At 43.5% G+C, this 22,494-nt stretch overlaps 1 protein-coding gene and 1 long non-coding RNA gene across 3 annotated transcripts in view; both read right to left on the reverse strand.

The window, feature by feature from the left end:
* The window catches only part of CFAP221 (cilia and flagella associated protein 221), a 120,364-nt gene that overhangs the window by 14,381 nt on the left and 83,489 nt on the right, over positions 1-22,494 (reverse strand). For both annotated transcript variants that reach the window (XM_043488336.1, XM_043488337.1), the window contains exons 18-21: positions 18,296-18,403; positions 18,067-18,201; positions 5,467-5,625; positions 3,996-4,087 (exon numbers count right to left, since the gene is read on the reverse strand). In XM_043488336.1, the coding sequence (XP_043344271.1) occupies positions 3,996-4,087; positions 5,467-5,625; positions 18,067-18,201; positions 18,296-18,403 (494 nt within the window). The remainder of the gene's footprint in view (positions 1-3,995; positions 4,088-5,466; positions 5,626-18,066; positions 18,202-18,295; positions 18,404-22,494) is intronic.
* On the reverse strand, positions 5,818-7,943 carry LOC122453962. The gene is made up of 3 exons (XR_006273241.1): positions 7,563-7,943; positions 6,422-6,426; positions 5,818-5,830 (listed from the first exon to the last, which is right to left on the reverse strand). It is a non-coding gene; the product is annotated as an uncharacterized LOC122453962 (long non-coding RNA).

Here is a 22,494-nt window from a genome sequence, read left to right on the forward strand (position 1 = left end):
CAAAAACATGACCTAGAATCTTACATCATGGAAATACATGATGAAGAAACAAAGAATCCTCTCTTGACTTTATAATCTGTCATGCAATTATGCTTTATTTTGAAACAAATTGGCCCAACAGAGCACTCAGACACAGAAGCTGGAGGTGACAACTCCTAGTTGCAGAGTTTTAATTCATACGGAATTCATGCTTAATTCAAGCCCAAAGTAACTGCACTCTGAGTGCCTTTTGAAAGAATAGCCTCAGGAGATTTTCCCAAGGATACAGCTTTGGGGAAAAAAAAAAAAAAACCAGGATGTTTTTGTCTTAATTCTTGAGACCCGTGCTTGCTGACAGCTGGTGGACCCTGGCCGTCTGCACTCCCCACCACTTCTCATTTTACATGCTCTGTCTAGGGGAGGGGGCCACACGCAGATGACTGGGGTCTGCTCTGAAGGGCCGCCACCCCTCAGCAAAATGAGGATCTGAGTCCGGGTGATGGAGGGTCATCGCCACCTGGCGGCAGCCGAGCGACTGCAAGGCTCAGTGGGTGGGAAGAGTTATTAGGGACACTGCAGGGCCTCCTTCAGGTCCCCATTCCACAGACGAGGGAATCACTGCTCAAGGGCTTCTGGGATGGGTGACTCCCCCAAGGAGCAGAGTGGGTGAAGGGCTATCGGGTCCCTCGGACACCAGAGTGTCCTTCTCTCTGTAAGGCTGTTCCCTCCAGCCCGAGGAGCCAGTAGGGAGAAGGGGGGTGGCTTGTGCCCAAACCTTCAGAACTGCCCGAAGGTTTTCAGGGGGAAGTTTTTAAAGGCAAAACTTGGGGTGAGGGGCTGCAGAGTGTGAGCTAGTGGTGAGCTACAGACCCCTCTCCAGGTCCTATAGCTATAGCTCCACTCAGAAATGCCCAGATAACAGTATATGATGCACATTCCTGAGTTACAGATGCCAAACCTCCCCCCATAAATGCAAGAAGTTAACTATGTGATGACTGTGACCACTGAGCCCCCAGACCTATGGTAACCTGAGAACTGACAACATGACATAATCCTGTAAACTCACCATCAGCCAATCAGAGACCTGTGTATGGTGAGCTGATCACACACCCTGCAACCCCCCTCCCTCACCTGGGCTTTAAAAACGCTTCCCCGAAAGCCAAGGGGAGTTGGGCTTTTTGAGCTTTAGCTGCCTTGTTCTCCTTGCTTGGTGCCTGCAATAAACACTTTCTTGGGGCTTCCCTGGTGGCTCAGATGGTAAAGAATCCACCTGCAATGCAGGAGACCTGGGTTCGGTCCCTGGGTTGGGAAGATTCCCTGGAGAAGGGAATGGCAACCCGCTCCAGTATTCTTGCCTGGAGAATCCCATGGACAGAGCAGCCTGGCGGGCTGCAGTCCATGGGGACACAACTGAGCAACTTTCACTTCCATCACAGCCTTGTGTCAGGAGACTGGCTTTGCTGTGCGCAGGTGAGCGGGCCCAGGTTTGGTTCAGTAACATGAGTTCACAGAAAAGGAACCAACATTTCTGAGCCCTTCCCATGGCCCACATCCTCTGCTCGCTCTCATGCTCAGCTCCAGGCAAAGGAGGGCGGTAGAGACACACTGGAAAAAATGACCTGAAAGGAACAGCACGTGGAAAAGCCTGGATTTTGATGAATTCAGGAAGAGCTTTTCTGCTGGCAGTGGAGGAAGAAGTAAAGGTAAGGGTTCTAGGGTCACAAACTGGATTTCAATCGCCTTCTTGAATCCCTGGGGATATGTGGGTGACAGTGCATATGGGGTTGGTGCACATTGGGGTGAGCTTTCCTACTTAAAAAAAAAAAATTATTTGTTATTTGACTGTGTTGCATCTTAGTTGCATCATGCGGGATCTTTCCTTGTGGCACACAGACTCTCCAAGAGTTGCAGTGCACCGGCATAGTTGCCCCGTGGCAGGTGGGATCCAAGCTCCCAGACCAGGGATCGAACCCATGTCGCCTGCACTGAAAGGCAGATTCTTAACCATTGGACCAACAGGGAAGTCGCCTCCTACTTTTACTAAAACGAAAATGTCAAGGCTGAGCAGGTCTGATCGGCCTGGGTTCTGGATGAGAGGACTTGGCCCAAAGAGCTGACCAGAGTGTGGCTGAGGTCGCACGGCTCTTGAGGACCTGGGGGAATTCTGATGATGGTGAGGAACCAGGACACGCTGGCAGAAGTCAGGGTGTAAGCACCCACTGACCCTGGTTGGTGGCAGTGCTTAGGCCCAGGCGGAGCTGACGACTTCTGGGGCCGTGGTGGGGCGTTGCCCCCTTGGGGTGGGCCTCACTCCAGATCAAAGGATTTGAGTGACAGGTCACTGCTGATGGTCATCATATTGGGAGACTAGTCAGGTTTGCTCACCAGCAACTCATTTTACTACGTTTGTAAGGACAATGGACCAAATAAGTAAATTCCAGGGCTCAGGAGCAGGTCACTGACCAGGCTGTGTCTTACGGAAAAGGCATCAGCTGGTTGTTTGATCTTAGGGCTTTGAAGAGCTGCTAGTTAAGCAAATTAGCAAGAATGTGCTTACTCTAAATTTCCTCCTTCTTTGGTCTAACACTATTCCCATCTACCTGCTCTGTCTCTGATGACAGCTGTGGGGCCTCCCGGTGAAGGGCCAGGCTGGGGCATGGAGAGACCTGGGTCCTTTGGTGTGGATAAGGAGGGTGTAGGCAGCTAATCATGGCAATTCTAAAATGCTGAAAATGAACCATGACTATTTCAGTTGAGTTATGCAGATTGGTTGTCTACTTTTATTGAAGCGTGGTCAATGATCCACCATGACATTAATTTTTTTTTCTAAAAACCCCAATTATTAATTTATTTGTTATTTATTTGCTTCTGGCTGTGCCGGGTCTCTGCTGCTGCACAGGGGCTTTCTCTAGTTGTGGTGAGTGGGGGTTATTCTCCAGCTGCAGGGCGTGGGATTTTCACTGCAGCGGTTTCTCTTGTTGTGGACAGGGCACGGGCTCCAGCGTTCGGGCTCAGCAGCTGGGGCACATGGGCTCGGCTGTCCCTCAGCATATGCGATCATCCCAGATCAGTGATCAAATCTGTGTCCCTGCATTGGCGGGAGGATTCCTAATCCCTGGAATACCAGGGAAGCCCTGTGACATTAGTTTTTTTAAAGTTTATCTCAAGAGCTATGATATGATCCTACAATCCCACTCCTGGGCATATATCTAGAAAAAAAAAACACAATTAGAAAAGATATATGTACTTCAAAGTTCATAGCAGCACTGTTTACAATACCAAGACAGGGAGGCCACCTAAGTGTCCATCAACAGAGAAGTGGATCAAGAAGACATGATAGATATACACCATGGAATATTACTCAGCCGTAAAAAAGAATGAAATAATGCCATCTGCAGCAACATGAACGGACCTTGAGATGATCATACGAAGTGTAAGACAAATATCATATGATATTACTTGTACGTGGAATCTAAAAATGATATAAATGAAATTATTTACAAAACAAAAATAGACTCACAGACATAGAAAAAAAACTTATGGCTACCAAAGGAGAAAAGTAGGGGGTAGAGATAAATTAGAAGATTAGGATTAACATATACACACTACTATATATAAAATAGGTAACCAACAAGGACCTTCTATATAGCACAGGGAACTACACTTGATATCTTGTAATAATCAATAATGGAAGAGAATGTAGAAAAAGAATTTACCTATATATATCTACATAGATACACATACATATACACAAGTATCTGAGTCATTGTGCTGTAAATCTGAAACAAAACATTGTAAATCAACTAGATGTCAACAAAAGTTAAAAGAAATAAAGTTTATCTCAAGATAGAGAGATGAAAATCAGTTACACATCATCATATCCCTCTGACTACCAAACTTCCCTCATGCACCAAAAGTAAGATTTGATATTTTATGGACAGGCAACTTTCGGGGTCACAGTCTCTGTAATCAGAGGGGCACACATACCCCTCTGAGGCAACGTGAGCTGGGCTTACCTCGGCAACACCTCTGTCTTCGAGGTTTCGGGCAGGGATGAGAGCACCAGGCTTTGGAACCTCTTCCAGGTCATCACTCCAGGTATTATGTCCTGTAATAGAGCCAGCACAGGGGGACCATGGTACAGTCCAGGAAGCACTTCAGTTTCACTCAGCTGGCTAATTTTCAGTCTTAAAAGTTGAACTGCAAAATTTACCATTTAAGCTTAATAGAATTTTTCTGAGGCTAAAAAAGACAACTGCTCCAGCAAACAGTGTTCAACGAAGCTGCAGGAATTAAAGCAGGAGGTAGGAGAGGTTCGTGCCCTGACTTATGAGGCAGAGAAGCAAGGGTCCTGGTGTGGAGGGGCCGGTCAGGCCTCTCCATCTGTTTGGAATACTGTGAATGTGATGCTAATGCGACATTTAGAGAGCACGGATCAGCTCATCAAAGGCTGTTCCGGGCAGTGGGGGTCAGGGGGGTGAGCCCGTGCCACTGCACTGAGATGCCAAGGGGGTGTGATCAGGGGTCACTGAGGGCAGGGCGCGTGATGGGGGCTGACAGAAAATGCGGCCAGGAAGGCAGGCTGGTTGGGAAGGGTCTCACGGGCCAAGCTCATGAGCTTGGAGCTGCTCCCATGGGCAGTGGGGACCATGGAGGGCTTTCAAAGTGGAAAAGGACTGGATAAGATTTGAACGGAAGGAAGGCTTCTGCGGCGGGGTGAGGGGTGGTGGTGGTGTGGTGTTGGCACCCAGGTGGGAGAGAGGGAGTCATGAGGTGTGTAGGGCAGACTGGGGGGATCCAGGGTGGCTGCACTCGGGGATGAGGAAGGAGAAGGGAGTGAGGACCACAGGGGTCATGGCTGGAACTGTACACCCAAGAGGCAGGAAAGTGATGTGGCAAGAGGTGTGAAGTGGGGCTGGCAGGAGTAGGGCCAAGATGATGACCTAAGGTGGGGTTTTGTCGAGTGTGCAAGGGCTGAGGGTCACCCGCAGGAGACACTGCTGGAAACTGAGGTCAGGCTGGTTATCCAGGGAAGAAGGGACTCTGGGGAGCCTCCTTCTCACTGTGTGTTGGTCACATCACCACCCTGTCCCTTCTGACCTCTCTCCTTGTTAGGAACCAAAGAGAGAGAGGGTCAGACCCCAGGATTGTGACCACAATGTGACTTCTCTTACACGGTCACAGTGGGAATAAAATGATGTTAGGCATAGCCTTCAAAGGAAAAGAATAAGAATGTTGAGAGGGGGCAACGTGAAGCCTGGGAAGGGGCACAGGCAGACGGGGTGGTGTGGTGAACCCGCCTGCCCCGCTCCAGGGCTGGGGCATGCCAGGGCCCCGTGCCATGGTTACTCTCCTTGTTCTGCAGCCGTGGCTGCAAACTCTCTTATTGCCAGTTCCAGCTGTGACGCCCCACTTCCTCGTCCCCCAGCCCCTGGTCCCTGCAGCCCAGGCCCAGTTCTGCCGCTGAGCCTGGGACGACGGCTTTACCGTGTGATGGAGAAACTGCTTCTGGGTGATGGGGATGCTGGAGCCGCAGTGGCACTCCTTGGTGAACTTGTACTTGGGGTGGGGGCACAGGTGGTAATCGATCAAGGTTTCCACGTAAGTCAGAGGGTGCTTCACAGCAAACAGCCCCGGGCTGGGATTCTGCAGAAGAGGGAGAGAAAAAAGGAGTCTCTTTTGCTGACCAGCTTTCAACGCGGGCACAGGACAGGTATCAGCCGAGGTTCCCCACGGCTCCCAGCAGGACGGACGCTCTGACTCTGCGTCAGCTTGTCTGGGAAAGAGAAGCAGGAGAGTAGAGGGGGCTTCAGGCGGGCTGTGGTCATGGTCACTCACAGACGTCACTTTGCTGGCTGAAGAACTTCATCACGTATCACATGGATTTACTAGGCTCCCGTGGAAACAGCACAAATGAAACCACAGCTTAAAGTGTTTGTTTCTAAATTTGATCACTCCTAACTGTAAATAAGCAACCTGGTTTTAAAAAGCAAATGAGCTTCTGGTTTTGGAAAGGAAAAACAGCTTCTTTAAAACTAAAGAGAAGATAAAGGAGAGGGTGGCATCTGATATATCAGGAAACGTCAACATTTAACGTTGTTTTGGTGATGCCTTTCATTCAGGAAGGCTCCATCTGGATGTACTATCTGCCTTTAAGGGAGATCCTGTTTTTTGTTTTTTGTTTTTTACTAATTTTCCAGTGGGATTAATGGAGGTACAGAGTAATTATATCAAAATATACAAAAACATGGAGCCTTTTAATGTTTCTTCTGGGGCTTGTCCAATAAAAACCCTGCTCTTGTCGCAAACAACATAGCTTTCAGCTCCCTCATGGTTAATTCAGATGTTTAAGAGCCACTGAGATTCTGTTCTTTTTGTCTGAGTACTTTTTTTAAAACAATTTTAAAACATACACACAAACCTCCATATGACTGATGGAAACCCAATCTCACTGTCAAGATATAAACGTCCCCCACAACTTAAAGACGATGCACCCAGGCCTGGGAGGTGGAACAGTAGAACTTGGTTGCAGTGGATGTGATGAATGTGTTCCAGACACAAATGCTGGGCAGACAGTCTTCCGTTAGTTCAGGGAAGCTGACCTACAGCCAGGGCCGAGGAGAAAGATGCCGAGCAAGTGGGCTCTTGCCTGGACTCATGACTGTAGAGGCAGCAGGAGGGCAGGGAGGTGATGGTGCCCTGTGAGGGAGTCGGCAGGGCCCCAGCAACCACATCTCAATGAGCTCTGTAGCTGAGAGAAGAGGCAGGAGATACCTATGTGTCCAGAGCAGTTCTTTTCCCGTTCTTCAATGTGCCACATGGGGTGGGGGCTGAGACAGGGGCAAATGCAAACACTGTCTCCCAAATCTGACCCAGATAGCGACTGCAGGGTCGGAAACAACCAAGGTGAAAGATGGGGGCCCTGGTGAGAGGAAGCCAGGGAGGTCGAGGATGCAGAGGAAGGCAGGTGGGTGGGGAGATGGGGGATGTTCCCTATTCCTGGGCAGGTTCCCTTAAGTACACCTGGGTGCAAGGACATAACAGGAGGAGCCAAGGTTAGGAGACAAAGCAAGCAGCCCAGCTCGCACCACTCAGGCGCTCATGCACAGTCACTCCAGACATGGGACGAACTTTTTGGCCAACCCTATAGTAAAGAGCATTTATTTTGTCTTAACTGTGTCATTATGTTTCTCTGCCAGGCCAAGCAGAGGCTTGGATTATAACTTTTGGGTGAAGGTTCACTATCATGACCTCTGGGTCAGTGACAGAGGGAAGTTCTAATATCAAAGCCAGATGGACTCTATTAATATTTTAAAATTCTCCATCAAGTCTTAAAAATCATGCCAAATATTAGTTGGCACCCTATCTGGAACACATATCAATTTTTAGTTGACTCTCCCCCTTAGAGTTTATAATGGCTTTTTATTTTGCTTTAATGATGTGCCTTTATGAAACCTATACTGTCGGTGCATGGAGTCCATCCCGTCCTGGATGCCTCCTCTGGCCCCTGTAGATAATGCATAGAAATCATCCTAAGACTTACTGTAGAGCTTTCCTTGTTATTACCACTATTTATTGCTGACAAAGGTCCATCCAGTCAAAGTTATCGTTTCTCCAGTAGTTGTGTACGGATGCGAGAGTTAGACCATAAAGAAGGCTGAGTACCAAAGAATTGATGCTTTCAAATTGTGGTGCTGAAGAAGACTCTTGAAGGTCTCTTGGACAGCAAAGAGATCAAAGCAGTCAATCCTAAAGGAAATAAACTCTGAATGTTCATTGGAAGGACTGATGCTGAAGCTGAAGCTCCAATACTTTGGCTGCAAGAGAGTGGTGTCCAAATCTTACCATGGAGATCCCAGGGTTTCACTGGGATACCCTTCTCAGGAAAGCTGCTCTCCCACTGCCAGCCCAGCCTTTCTATGTAGAACTTCAGCTGATGAGAGTGTTCTGGTGCCAAGTGCAGTCTGGAAATCACTGAGCTAAATGTCCTGTGACGTTCAGTTCAGTTCAGTTGCTCAGTCATGTCCAACTCTTTGTGACCCCATGAACCACAGCACGCCGGGCTTCCCTATCCATCACCAATTCCCGGAGCTTACTCAGACTCATGTCCATTCAGTTGGTGATGTCATCCAACCATCTCATCCTCTGTCATCCCCTTCTCCTCTTGCCTTCACTCTTTCCCAGTATCAGGGTCTGTCCCAGTGAGTCAGTTCTTTGCATGAGGTGGCCAAAGTATTAGAGTTTCAGCTTTAGTATCAGTCCTTCTAATGAATATTCAGCACTGATTTCCTTTAGGATGGACTGGTTGGATCTCCTTGCTGTCCAAGGGACTCTCAAGAGTCTTCTCCAACACCACAGTTCAAAAGTAACAATTCTTCAACACTCGGCTTTCTTTATAGTCCAACTCTCACATCTACACATGACTACTGGAAAAACCATAGCTTTGATTAGATGGACATTTGTCAGCAAAGTAATGTCTCTGCTTTTTAATATGCTCTCTAGATTGGTCATAGCTTTTCTTCCAAGGAGCAAGTGTCTTTTAATTTCATGTCTGCAGTCACCATCTGCAGTGATTTTGGAGCCGAAGAAAATAGTCTGTCACTGTTTCCACTGTTTCCCCATCTATTTGCCATGAAGTGATGGGACCAGATGCCATGATCTTAGTTTTCTGAATGTTGAGTTTTAAGCCAACTTTTTCACTGTCCTCTTTCACTTTCATCAAGAGGTTCTTTAGTTCTTCCCTCTCTGCCATAAGGGTGGTAACATCTGCATATCTGAGGCTATTGATATTTCTCCCTACAGTCTTGATTCCAGCTTGTGCTTCAGCCAGCCCAGCATTTCTCATGATGTACTCGGCATGTAAGTTAAATAACCTGGGTGACGTACAGCCTTGATGTACTCCTTTCCCGATTTGAAACCAGTCTGTTGTTCCATGCCCAGTTCTAACTGCTGCCTCTTAACCTGCATACAGATTTCTCAGGAGGCAGGTAAGATGGTCTGGTGTTCCCATCTCCTTAAGAATTTTCCACAGTTTGTTGTGATCCACACAGTCAAAGGCTTTGGCATAGTCAATTAAGCAGAAGTGTATGTTTTTCTGGAACTCTCTTGCTTTTTTGATGATCCATCAGATGTTGGCCATTTGATCTCTGGTTCCTCTGCCTTTTCTAAATTCAGCTTGAACATCTGGAAGTTCACGGTTCAAGTACTGTTGAAGATTGGTTTGGAGAATTTTGAGCATTACTTTGCTAGTGTGTGAAATGAGTGCAATTATGTGGTAGTTTGATGATTCTTTGGCATTGCCTTTCTTTGGGACTGGAATGAAACTGATCTTTTTGAGTCCTATGGCCACCACTGAGTTTTCCAAATTTGCTGGCATATTGAGTGCAGCAGTTTAACAGCATCATCTTTTAGGATTTGAAATAGCTCAACTGGAATTCCATCACCCCCACTAGCTTTGTTTGTAGTGATGCTTTCTAAGGCCCACTTGACTTCGCATTCCAGGATGTCTGGCTCTAGGTGAGTGATCACACCATCGTGATTATCTGGGTCATGAAGATCTTTTTTGTATAGTTCTTCTGTGTATTCTTGCCACCTCGTATTATCTTCTGCTTCTGTTAGATCCATACCGTTTCTGTCCTTTATTGTGTGTATCTTTGCATGGAATGTTCCCTTGGTATCTCTGATTTTCTTGATGAGATCTTTAGTCTTTCCCATTCTATTGTTTTCCTCTATGTCTTTGCATTGATCACTGAGGAAGGCTTTCTTATCTCTCCTTGCTATTCTTTGGAACTCTGCATTCAAATGGGTATATCTTTCCTTTTCTCCTTTGCCTTTAGCTTCTCTTTTCTCAGCTATTTGTAAGGCCTCCTCAGACAACATTTTACCTTTTTGCATTTTTTCCCCTTGGGGATGTTCTTGATCATTGCCTCCTGTAGAATGTTACGAACCTCCATCCATTATTCTTCAGGCACTCTGTCTATAAAATCTAATCCCTTGAATCTGTTTGTCACTTCCACTGTATAATTGTAAGGGATTTGATTTAGGTCATATCTGAATGGTCTAGTGGTTTTCCCTACTTCAATTTAAGTCTGAATTTTGCAACAAGGAATTTATTATCTGAGCCACAGTCAGCTCCTGGTCTTGTTTTTGCTGACTGTATAGAGCTTCTCCATCTTTGCCTGCAAAGAATACAATCAATCTGATTTCAGTATTGACCATCTGGTGAGGTCCATGTATAGAGTTGTCTCTTTGGTTGTTGGAAGAGGGTGTTTGCTATGACCAGTGCGTTCTCTTGGCAAAACTCTATTAACCTTTGCCCTGCTTCATTTTGTACTCCAAGGCCAAACTTGCCTGTTACCCCAGGTATCTCTTGATTTCCTACTTTGGCATTCTTATCCTCTAGGATGAAAGGGATGTCTGTTTTTGGTGTTAGTTCTAGAAGGTCTTGTAGGTCTTCACAGGACCATTCAACTTCAGCTTCTTCAGCATTACTGGTTATACCTCTGAGTTTATCCCAGCCCTGACTCTCTTTTTTGAGGAACTGCCCCTCTACCCTGCCACGAGACTACCAGAACATGCCCCCTAGTGGCCAAAACACAGGTATCACAGCCCTCTGGAGGAAAGCAGCAGAGCTAGGAAGAGGAGCACTGAGGCCAACAGCAAGGAACCAGGCAGGTTTGCATCCCATCTGCCCTTGGTGTGACCACTAGCACCTCTGCCGCATCAGAGACACAGATTCTCCCAGGGGAGACTTTCTCAGCAGTATCTAATCTCCTTCTTCATTCTGCATGTGTGTGTGCATTCTCACAAAACAGCATAATCAGGGCAACGACAGTGACATTTTACCGATGATTCTGCACTTACATAGAACCTCCTCAGATCTCCTGTCTGGCTTTTAGTCAGAGTTCACAACGGCCTTTTATTTTGCTTTAATGATGTGCCTTTATGAAACCTGTACTGTTGTCACGTGGAGTCCATGCTGCCCTGGATGCCTCCTCTGGCCCCTGGAGATGATGCACGGACATCACTCCAACACTCCACCATAATGCTTTGCTTGTTACACTTAGGGTTTGCATGCCACCTCAGTCACTTCAGTCGTTTCCAACTGTTTACGTATCTACAAGTATAAGGAGGAAGGGGGACGCCCCTGAGGGCAGGTGATGGGGGAACACACAGGCTGGCCAGGACACATGCAGTGGAGTGGGGACAACTGGCTCAGCCTCACATTGTCAGGAGCTTGGACTTAATTTGGTATTAAAAAGGGAGTCAGGCTCCAGGGAACACTAATCAACAATAGCTCATCCAAAAGCCTCCATACCTACACTGAAACCAAGCTCAACCCGAGAGCCAACGAGTTTCAGAGCAAAACACACCACGCTAATCCTTCAACAACACAGGAACGTAGCCCTGAGCACAAAAATACAGGCGGCCAAAAGTCACACCAACCCATAGACACCTCAAAACTCACTACTGGACACTTCATTGCACTCCAGAGACAAGAGATCCAGCTCACCCCTGAGAACACTGATGCAAGCTTCCCTAACTAGGAAACCTTGACAAGCCACTTGTCCAATCCCACCCACAGGGAGGAACTTCCACAATAAGGAGGAACCACAAACTTTCAGCATACAGAAAGGCCACCCCAAACACAGCAACCTAAACAAGATGAAAAGGCAGAGAAATATTCAGCAGGTAAAGGAACATGATAAAAGCAAACCAAACCAAACCAAAAAGGAGGACGTAGGGAGTCTACCTGAAAAAGAATTCAGAATAATGATAGTAAAAATGATCCAAAATCTTGAAAACAAAATGGAGTTACAGATAAATAGTCTGGAGACAAGGATTGAGAAGATGCAAGAAAAGTTTGACAAGGACCTAGAAGAAATAAAAAAGAGTCAATCAATGCAATAAATGAGATCAAAAGCACTCTGGAGGGAACCAACAGTAGAATAACTGAGGCAGAAGATAGGATAAGTGAGGATGAAGGTAGAATGGTGGAAATAAATGAAGCAGAGAGGAAAAAAGAAAAAAGAATTAAAATAAGTGAGGACAACCTTAGAGACATCTGGGACAATGTTAAATGCCCCAGCATTCGAATCATAGGAGTCCCAGAAGAAGAAGACCAAAAAAAGGCCATGAGAAAATACTTGAGGAGATAATAGTTGAAAACTTCCCTAAAACGGGGAAGGAAATAGCCACCCAAGTCCAAGAAACCCAGAGAGTCCCAAACAGGATAAACCCAAGGCAAAACACCAAGGGCAAAACAAAAGACATATACTAATCAAATTAACGAAGATCAAACACAAAGAACAAATATTAAAAGCAGCAAGGGAAAAACAACAAATAACTCACAAGGGGATCCCCATAAGGATAACAGCTGATCTTTCTTTCTTTCTTTCTTTTTTTCCATTTATTTTTATTAGTTGGAGGCTAATTACTTTACAATATTGTAGTGGGTTTTGTCATACATTGACATGAATCAGCCATGGAGTTACATGTATTCCCCATCCTGATCCCCCCTCCCACCTCCCTCTCTACCTGATCCCTCTGGGTCTTCCCAGTGCACCAGGCCTGAGCACTTGTCTCATGCATCCAACCTGGGCTGGTGATCTGTTTCACCATAGATAATATACATGTTTCAATGCTGTTCTCTCAAAATATCCCACCCTCGCCTTCTCCCTCAGAGTCCAAAGTCTGTTCTGTACATCTGTGTCTCTTTTTCTGTTTTGCATATAGGGTTATCATTACCATCTTTCTAAATTCCATATATATGTGTTAGTATGCTGTAATGTTCTTTATCTTTCTGGCTTACTTCACTCTGTATAATGGGCTCCAGTTTCATCCATCTCATTAGAACTGATTCAAACGAATTCTTTTTAATGGCTGAGTAATATTCCATGGTGTATATGTACCATAGCTTCCTTATCCATTCGTCTGCTGATGGGCATCTAGGTTGCTTCCATGTCCTGGCTAAACAGCTGATCTTTAGAAACTCTTCAAGCCAGAAGGGAATGGCAGGACATAATTAAAGAAATGGAAGAGAAAAACCTACAACCCAGATTACTGTACCCAGAAAGGATCTCATTCAAATATGAAGGAGAAATCAAAAGTTTTACAGACAAGCAAAAGCTCAGAGAATTCAGTACCACCAAACCCGCTCTTCAACAAATGCTAAAGAATCTTCTCTAGACAGGAAACACAGAAAAGGTTTATAAACTCGAACCCAAAACAACAAAGTAAATGGCAACAGGATCATATTTATCAATAATTACCTTAAATGTAAATGGGTTGAATGCCTCAACCAAAAGACAAAGACCAGTTGAATGGATACAAAAACAAGGCCCCTACATATGCTGTCTACAAGAGACCCACCTCAAAACAAGGGACACAAACAGACTGAAAGTGAAGGGCTGGAAAAGGATATTTCATGCAAAAGGAGACCAAAAGAAAGCAGGAGTAACAATACTCCTATGAGATAAAAGAGACTTTGAAATAAAGGCTGTGAAAAGAGACAAAGAAGGACACTAAATAATGATCAAAGGATCAATCCAAGAAGAAGATATAACAATTATAAATATATATACACCCAACATAGGAGCACTGCAATATGTAAGGCAAATGCTAACAAGTATGAAAGGGGAAATTAACAGTAACACACTAATAGTGGGAGACTTTAATACCCCACTCACACCTATGGATAGATCAACTAAACAGAAAATTAGCAAGGAAACACAAACTTTAAATGAGACAATGGTCCAGTTAGGTCTAACTGGAAAGTTAGATATCTATAGGACATTTCACCCTAGAACAATGAATTTCACCTTTTTCTCAAGTGCACGAGGAACCTTCTCCAGGACAGATCACATCCTGGGCCATAAATCTATCCTTGGTAAATTCAAAAAAATTGAAATCATCTCAAGCATCTTTTCTGATCACAATGCAGTAAGATTAGATGTCAACTACAGGGAAAAAACTATTAAAAATACAAACATATGGAGGCTAAACAACACACTTCTGAATAACCAATAAATCACAGAAGAAATAAAAAAAGAAATAAAAATATGCATAGAAACGAATGAAAATGAAAACACAACAACCCAAAACCTATGGGATTCAGTAAAAGCAATGCTAACGGGAAGGTTCAGAGCAATACAAGCCTACCTCAAGAAACAGGAGAAAAATCAAATAAATAACCTAACTCTACACCTAAAACAACTAGAAAAAGAAGAAATGAAGCACCCCAGGGTTAGTAGAAGGAAAGAAATAATAAAAATTAGGGCAGAAATAAATGCAAAAGAAATAAAGGAGACCATAGCCAAAATCAACAAAGCTAAAAGCTGGTTCTTTGAGAAGATAAATAAAATAGACAAACCATTAGCCAGACTCATCAAGAAAAAAACGGAGAAGAATCAAATCAACAAAATCTGAAATGAAAAGGGAAAAATCACAACAGACAACACAGAAATATAAAGGATCATAAGAGACTACTAGTAGCAACTATATGCCAATAAAATGGACAACTTGGAAGAAATGGACAAATTCTTAGAAAAGTATAACTTTCCAAAACTGAACCAGGAAGAAATAGAAAATCTTAACAGACCCATCAAAAGCACAGCAATCAAAACTGTAATCAGAAATCTTCCAACAGGACCAGATGGCTTCATAGCTGAATTTTACCAAAAATTTAAAGAAGAACTAACACCTATCCTACTCAAACTCTTCCAGAAAATTGCAGAGGGAGGTAAACTTCCAAACTCAATTCTGTGAGGCCACCATCATCCTAATACCAAAGCCAGACAAAGATGCCACAAAAAAAGAAAACTAGAGGCCAATATCACTGATGAACATAGATGCAAAAATCCTTAACAAAATTCTAGTAAACAGAATCCAACAACATATTAAAAAGATCATACATCATGACCAAGTGGGTTTTATCCCAGGGATGCAAGGATTCTTCAATATTCACCAATCAATCAATGTGATACACCACCTTAACAAATTGAAAGACAAAAACTATATGATTATCTCAATAGATGCAGAGAAAGCCTTTGACAAAATTCAACATCCATTTATGATAAAAACCCTGCAGAAAGCAGGCACAGAAGGAACATACCTCAACATAGTAAAAGCCATATATGATAAACCCACAGCAAACCTTATCCTCAATGGTGAAAAATTGAAAGCATTTCCCCTAAAGTCAGGAACAAGACAAGGATGCCCACTCTCACCACTACTATTCAACATAGTTTTGGAAATTTTAGCCACAGCAATCAGAGAAGAAAATGAAATCAAAGGAATCCAGATTGGGCAAAAAGAAGTAAAACTCTCACTGTTTGCAGATGACATGATTCTCTATATAGAAAACCCTAAAGACTCCACCAGAAAATTACTAGAGCTAATCAATGTAAAGTTGCAGGATATAAAAGTAATACACAGAGATCCCTTGCATTCCTATACACTAGCAATGAGAAAACAGAAAGAGAAATTAAGGAAACAATTCCATTCACCATTACAATGAAAAGAATAAAATACTTTGGAATAAATCTACCTAAAGAAACAAAAGACCTATATATAGAAAACTATAAAACACTGATGAAAGAAATCAAATTGACACAAATAGATGGAAAAATATACCATGTTCATGGATTGGAAGAATCAATATAGTGAAAATGAGTATACTATCCAAGGCAGTCTACAGATTCAACACAATCCCTATAAAGCTACCAATGGTATTTTTCAGAGAACTAGAACAAATAATTTCACAATTTGTATGGAAATACAAAAAACCTTAAATAGCCAAAGCCATCTTGAGAAAGAAGAATGGAACTGGAGGAATCACCTGCCTGACCTCAGGCTATACTACAAAGCTACAGTCATCAAGACAGTATGGTACTGGCACAAAGACAGAAATATAGATCAGTGGAACAAAATTGAAAGCCCAGAGATAAATCCATGCACCTATGGACACCTTATCTTTGACAGAGGAAGCAAGGATATACAATGGAAAAAAGACAACCTCTTTAACAAGTGCTACTGGGAAAACTGGTCAACCACTTGTAAAAGAATGAAACTAGAACACTTTTCTAACACCATACACAAAAATAAACTCAAAAGGATTAAAGATCTAAAGGTAAGACCAGAAACTATAAAACTCCTATAGGAAAACACTCTCCGACATAAATCACAGCAGGATTCTCTATGACCCACCTCCCAGAGTAATGGAAATAAAAGCAAAAATAAACAAATGGGACCTAATTAAACTTAAAAGCTTTTGCACAACGAAGGAGACTATAAGCAAGGTGAAAAGACAGCCTTCAGAATGGGAGAAAATAATAGCAAACGAAGCAACTGACAAAGAATTAACCTCAAAAATATACAAGCTCCTGCAGCTCAATTCCAGAAAAATAAATGACCCAGTCAAAAAATGAGCCAATGAACTAAACAGATATTTCTCCATAGAAGACATACAGATGGCTAACAAACACATGAAAAGATGCTCAACATCACTCATTATCAGAGAAATGCAAATCAAAAGCACAGTGAGGTACCATCTCACGCTGGTCAGAATGGCTGCTATCAAAAAGTCTACAAACAATAAATGCTGGAGAGGGTGTGGAGAAAAAGGAACCCTCTTACACTGTTGGTGGGAATGCAAACTAGTACAGCCACTATGGAGAACAGTGTGGAGATTCCTTAAAAAACTGGAAAAAGAACTGCCATATGACCCAGCAATCCCACTGCTGGGCATACACACCAAGGAAACCAGATCTGAAAGAGACACATGTACCCCAATGTTCATCACAGCACTGTTTACAATAGCCAAGACATGGAAGCAACCCAGATGTCCATCAGCAGATGAATGGATAAGAAAGCTGTGGTACATATACACAATGGAATATTACTCAGCTATTAAAAAGAATGCATTTGAATCAGTTCTAATGAGGTGGATGAAACTGGACCCTATTATACAGAGTGAAGTAAGTCAGAAAGAAAAAGACCAATACAGTATACTATCACATATATATGGAATTTAGAAAGATGGTAACATTGACCCTATATGTGAGACAGTGAAAGAGACACAGATATAAAGAACAGACTTTTGGACTGTGGGAGAAGGTGAGGGTGGGATGATTTGAGAGAAGAGCATTGAAACATGTATATTATCATGTGTGAAATAGATCACTGGTCCAGGTTTGATGCATGAGACAGGGTGATCAGGGCTGGTGCACTGGGATGACCCTGAGGGATGGGATGGGGAAGGAGGTGGGAGGGGGGTTCAGGATGGGGAACACATGTACACCCATTGCTGATTCATGTGAATGTATGGCAAAAACCATCACAATATTGTAAAGTAATTAGCCTCCAATTAAAATAAATAAAAAAATAAAATGTGTACTTTGGACCAATAAAGCATTAAAAGAAAAGGGAGTCAGGGATCATTGTGGCAGGGACATGGCATCCAAAGATGGGATAAGGGATCAACTTGAGCTTCGGGAAGGAGTTTGGGGTGACTTTACTTTTTCCTGTTGTATTTTCTTTTTAAAAAATATATACATATATGTTACCTTTAAAACTTGTGAATCACTGTACTGTACACCTGTACATAAATTTATATAATGTTATATGGAAACTATGCTTAAAATAAACACAAAAATACATATGTGCATATTACAGATAATTGGAAACGGCCATAAAGCTATTGTCTTAAAAAATAAATGCTGGAGTCGTTAAAAGAAACATTGATATGCTCCAAGCAATAAAGTCTGGCCAGCAATTTCAAAAGTGAGATGTTGTTTAACCCCTGAAATTCCAAAGAGAGAAAAATATTCCCAATTGGTGCTTCTGTCTTTTTTTTTTAAATGAAGTATAGTTGATTTACAGTATTGTGTCAGTTTTGGGTGTTCAGTGAAGTGATCGTTTTATGTGTAGTTAGGAGTACTTGCTAATCTCACACTCCCAGTATACTCTACCCCCCTTTCCCCTTTGGTAACCATAAGCAAGCTTGTTTTCTATTTGTTTTTGTTTTCTTATGAAGTAACTGCTAAAACAAAAAGACAGGGAACCATGACTTCTGCTGATGGCACTTACAAAAATATAAAGCGGGTCGTAATCTGGAGCTTGCGCCAAGGCCTCGGGGAGTTTTATGCTCAGGACGGCGGTCTCACCGGGCAGCTGGGGTGAGGAATCCTGCTTGGGCAGGGTGATGACTGTGGTAGCTTCGTCCTGGGCCAGGACCAAGGGCAGCACGTTAGTCTCGGGGCCTGGGCAGCGAGGAAACGGTGGGGGCGGTTCCTCTCCCAAAGGTGGGACACGTTACCTCAGCTCCTTGCCTCAGGGCCCGCGCGAGCTTCTGAGGCCTGTAGCTGGCTGCAGACCCCTGCACAGACACCGGATGGTACCCCTTGATCTTGTAGAGCTGAGGAACCTGCGGGAGGGAAGACAGGAACTCATGGCCCTTGAGAGGCATTTCCCAGTCCTGGGGCCCTGGGCAGTTTGGACCAGCCCTGTCAACACAGTCCTGGCCCTGTTCTGGGTCCCAACACACAGGAGGGTTGTTACCTATAGATACACTGAACACTGGTTTGTAAATTTAAAACATGCATATTTTACAAGGACCTATGGTACAGCGCCGATGGAACGATACTCAATGTTTTCTAAGAACCTCTAAGAGAAAATGGGCTTCCTTGCTGGCTCCGTCAGTAAAGAATCTGCCTGTAATGCAGGAGACCTGGGTTCGACACCTGGATCAGGAAGATCCCCTGGAGAAGGAAACGGCAACCCATGCCAGTATTCTTGCCTGGGAGTTGCCATGGACAGAGGAGCCTGGTGAGCTATAGTCCATGGGATCACAAGAGTCAGACGACTGAACCACCACTACTATAAGGGAAGAGTCTTAAAAAGAATTTAAGTATACACATGTGTGTAACTGAATAACTGTGCAGTACACCTGAAACCAACAAGATATTGTAAATCAATTATACTTAAATTAAAAAAAGAGAAAAATAAATATGCATATTTTCAAAAACAAAAGTGGCCATACAACTCAACGAAAACTGACTTTTGTTCACTTATATGCCTTTTCTTCAAATTTCTAACACATGCATTTCAAGTAGCTTCAGGTATGCATGTGGTGGTGGTCGTTCAGTTGCTAAGTCGTGTCTGACTCTTTGCGACCCCATGGACTGCAGCACACCAGGCTTCCCTATCCTTCACTAGCTCCCGGTATTTACTCAAATTCATGGCCATTGAGTTGATGATTCTATTTAACCATTTCATCCTCAGTCATCCTCTTCTCCTCCTGCCTTCAATATTTCCCAGCATCAGGGTCTTTTCCAATGAGTCAGGTCTTCCCATCAGGTGGCCAAAGAATTGGAGTTTCAGCTTCAGCATCAGTCCTTCCAATGAACATTCAGGGTTGATTTCCTTCAGGATTGACTGGTTTGACCTCCTTGCTGTCCAAGGGACTCTCTAGAGTCTTCTCTAGCACCATAGTTGAAAGGCATCAATTTTTTGGTGCTCAGTCTTCTTTATGGTCCAACTCTCATTTCCGTACATGATTACTGGAAAAGTAATAGCTTTGACTATAGGCACCTTTGTCGGCAAAATGACGTCTCTGATTTTTAACACACTGTCTAGGTTTGTCACAGCTTTTCTTTCGAGGAGCAAGAATCTTTTAATTTCATGGCTGCAGTCACCGCCTGCAGTGATTTTAGAGGCCAAGAAAATAAAGTTCGTCACTGTCTCCATTTCCCCCCAGTCTATTTGCCATTCAGTGATGGCACCAGATGCTGTGATCTTCGTTTTTTGAATGCTGAGTTTTAAGCCAGCTTTTTCCACTCTCCTCTTTCACCTTCATCAAGAGGCTCTTTAGTTCCTCTTCACTTTCTGCCATTAGAGTGGTATCATCCACATATCTAAGGTTGTTGATGTTTCTCCCGCCTATCTTGATTCCAGCTTGTAACTCATCCAGCCTGGCACTTCTCATGATGTGCTCAGAAAATAGCTTAAACAAACAGGGTGACAGCAGACAGCCCTGTCAAACTCCTTTCTCAATCAGGTGCTCCATACAGGATTCTAACTGTTGCATTTTGACCCACATGCAATTTCTCAGGAGACAGGTAAGCTCTTTAAGAGCTTTCCATGGTTTGTCATGATCCACACAGTCAAAGACTATAGTGTGGTTGGTGAAACGGAGGTAGATATTTTTTTGGAATTTCCTTGCTTTCTTTAGGATCCAGTGAATGTTGACAATTTGATCTCTGGCTCCTCTGCCTTTTCTAAACCCAGCCTGTAACATCTGGAAGTTCTCAGTTCACGTACTGCTGAAGCTGAGCCTGAAGGATTTTGAGCATAACCTTACTAGCACGCAAAATGAGCACAATTGTACAGTAGTTTGAACATTCTTTGACATTGCCCTTTTTGGGATTGGAATGAAAACTCACCTTTTCCAGTGCTGTGGACACTGCTGAGTTTTCCAAATTTGCTGGCATATTGAGTGCAGCACTTTAACAGCAACATTTTTAAGGATTTGAAATAGCTCAGCTGGAATTCCATCACCTCAGTTAGCTTTGTTTGTAGTAACGCTTCCTAAGGCCCATTTGACTTCACACTCCAGGATGTCTAGCTCTAGGTGAGTAACCATACCCTTGTGATTATCCAGGTCATTAAGACGTTTTTTGTACAGTTCTTCTGTATATTCTTGCCACCTCTTCTTAATATCTTCTGCTTCTGTTAATTCCTTGCCATTTCTGTCCTTTATTGTGTCCATCTTTGCTTGAACTCTTTCCTTGATATCTCCAATTTTCCTGAAGAGATCTCTAGTCTTTACCATGCTATAGTTTTCCTGTTTCTTTGCATTGTTCACTTAGGAAGGCTTTCTTATCTCTCCTTGCTATTCTCTGGAACTCTGCATTCAGTTGGGTATATCTTTCCTTTTCTCCCTTGCTTTTTCACTTTTCTTTTCTCAGCTATTTGTAAAGCCTCCTCAGACAACCATTTTGCCTTCCTGCATTTCTTTTTCTTTGGGATGGCTTTGGTCACTGCCTCCAGTACAATGTTATCAACCTCTGTCCATAGTTCTTTAGGCATTCTGTCTACCACCTCTAATCAATTTAAATCTATTCATTACTTCCACTGTGTAATCATAAGGGATCTAAGTTATACTGGTATAACTAGTGGTCTAGTGGTTTCCCCTGCTTTCTTCAACTTAAGCCTGTGAATTTTGCAATAAGGAGTTTATGATCTGAGCCACAGTCAGCTCCAGGTCTTTTTCAGCTAACTATATAAAGCTGCCCCATCTTCCACTGAAAAGAATACAATCATTCTGAATTCAGTATTGGCCATCTGGTGATGTCCTTGTGTAGAGTCATCTCTTGTGCTATTGGAAAAGGATGCTTGCAATGACCAGTGTGTTCTCTTGACAAAGCTCTGTTAGCCTTTGCCCTGCTTCATTTTGTACTCCAAGGCCAAACTTGCCTGTTACTCCAGGTATCTCTTGATTTCCTACTTTGGCATTCCTACCCTCTAGGATGAAAGGGACGTCTGTTTTTGGTGTTAGTTCTAGTTTATTTTTTTGCGCTCCAAAATCACTGTAGATGGTGACTGCAGCCATGAAATTAAAAGACACTTACTCCTTGGAAGGAAAGTTATGACCAACCTAGATAGCATATTAAAAAGCAGAGACGTCACTTTGCCAATAAAGGTCCATCTAGTCAAGGCTATGGTTTTTCCAGTGGTCATGTATGGATGTGAGAGTTGGACTGTGAAGAAAGCTGAGTGCCGAAGAATTGATGCTTTTGAACTGTGGTGTTGGAGAAGACTCTTGAGAGTCCTTTGGACTGCAAGGAGATCCAACCAGTCTATCCTAAAGGAGATCAGTCCTGGGTGTTCATTGGAAAGACTGATGCTGAAGCTGAAACTCCAATACTTTGGCCACCTGATGCGAAGAGTTGACTCGTTGGAAAAGACCCTGATGCTGGGAGGGGTTGTGGGCAGGAGGAGAAGGGGGCAACAGAGGATGAGATGGCTGGATGGCATCACCGACTCGATGGATAAGAGTTTGAGTAAACTCCGGGAGTTGGTGATGCACAGGGAGGCCTGGCGTGCTGCGATTCATGGCGTTGCAAAGAGTTGGACATGACTGAGTGACTGAACTGAATTGAACTGAACTAGAAGGTCTTATAGGTCTCCATAGAACCATTCAACTTCAGCTTGTTTGGCATCAGTGGTTGGGGCAAAGACTTGGATTACTGTGATACTGAATGGTTTGTCTTGGAAATGAACTGAGATCATTCTGTCATTTTTGAGATCACACCCAAGTACCACATTTTGGACTCTTTTGTTGACTCTGAGGGTTACTCCATTTCTTCTAAGGGATTCTTGCCCACAGAAGTAGATATAATGTCATCTGAGTTAAATTAACCCATTCCCGGCCATTTTAGTTCACTGATTCCTAAGATGTCAATGTTCACTCTTGCCACCTCCTGCTTGACCACGTCCAATTAATTTACTTTGATT

The sequence above is a fragment of the Cervus canadensis genome, chromosome 15 (genome assembly GCF_019320065.1).
Source record: "Cervus canadensis isolate Bull #8, Minnesota chromosome 15, ASM1932006v1, whole genome shotgun sequence".
Classification (NCBI taxonomy): Eukaryota; Metazoa; Chordata; class Mammalia; order Artiodactyla; family Cervidae; genus Cervus; species Cervus canadensis.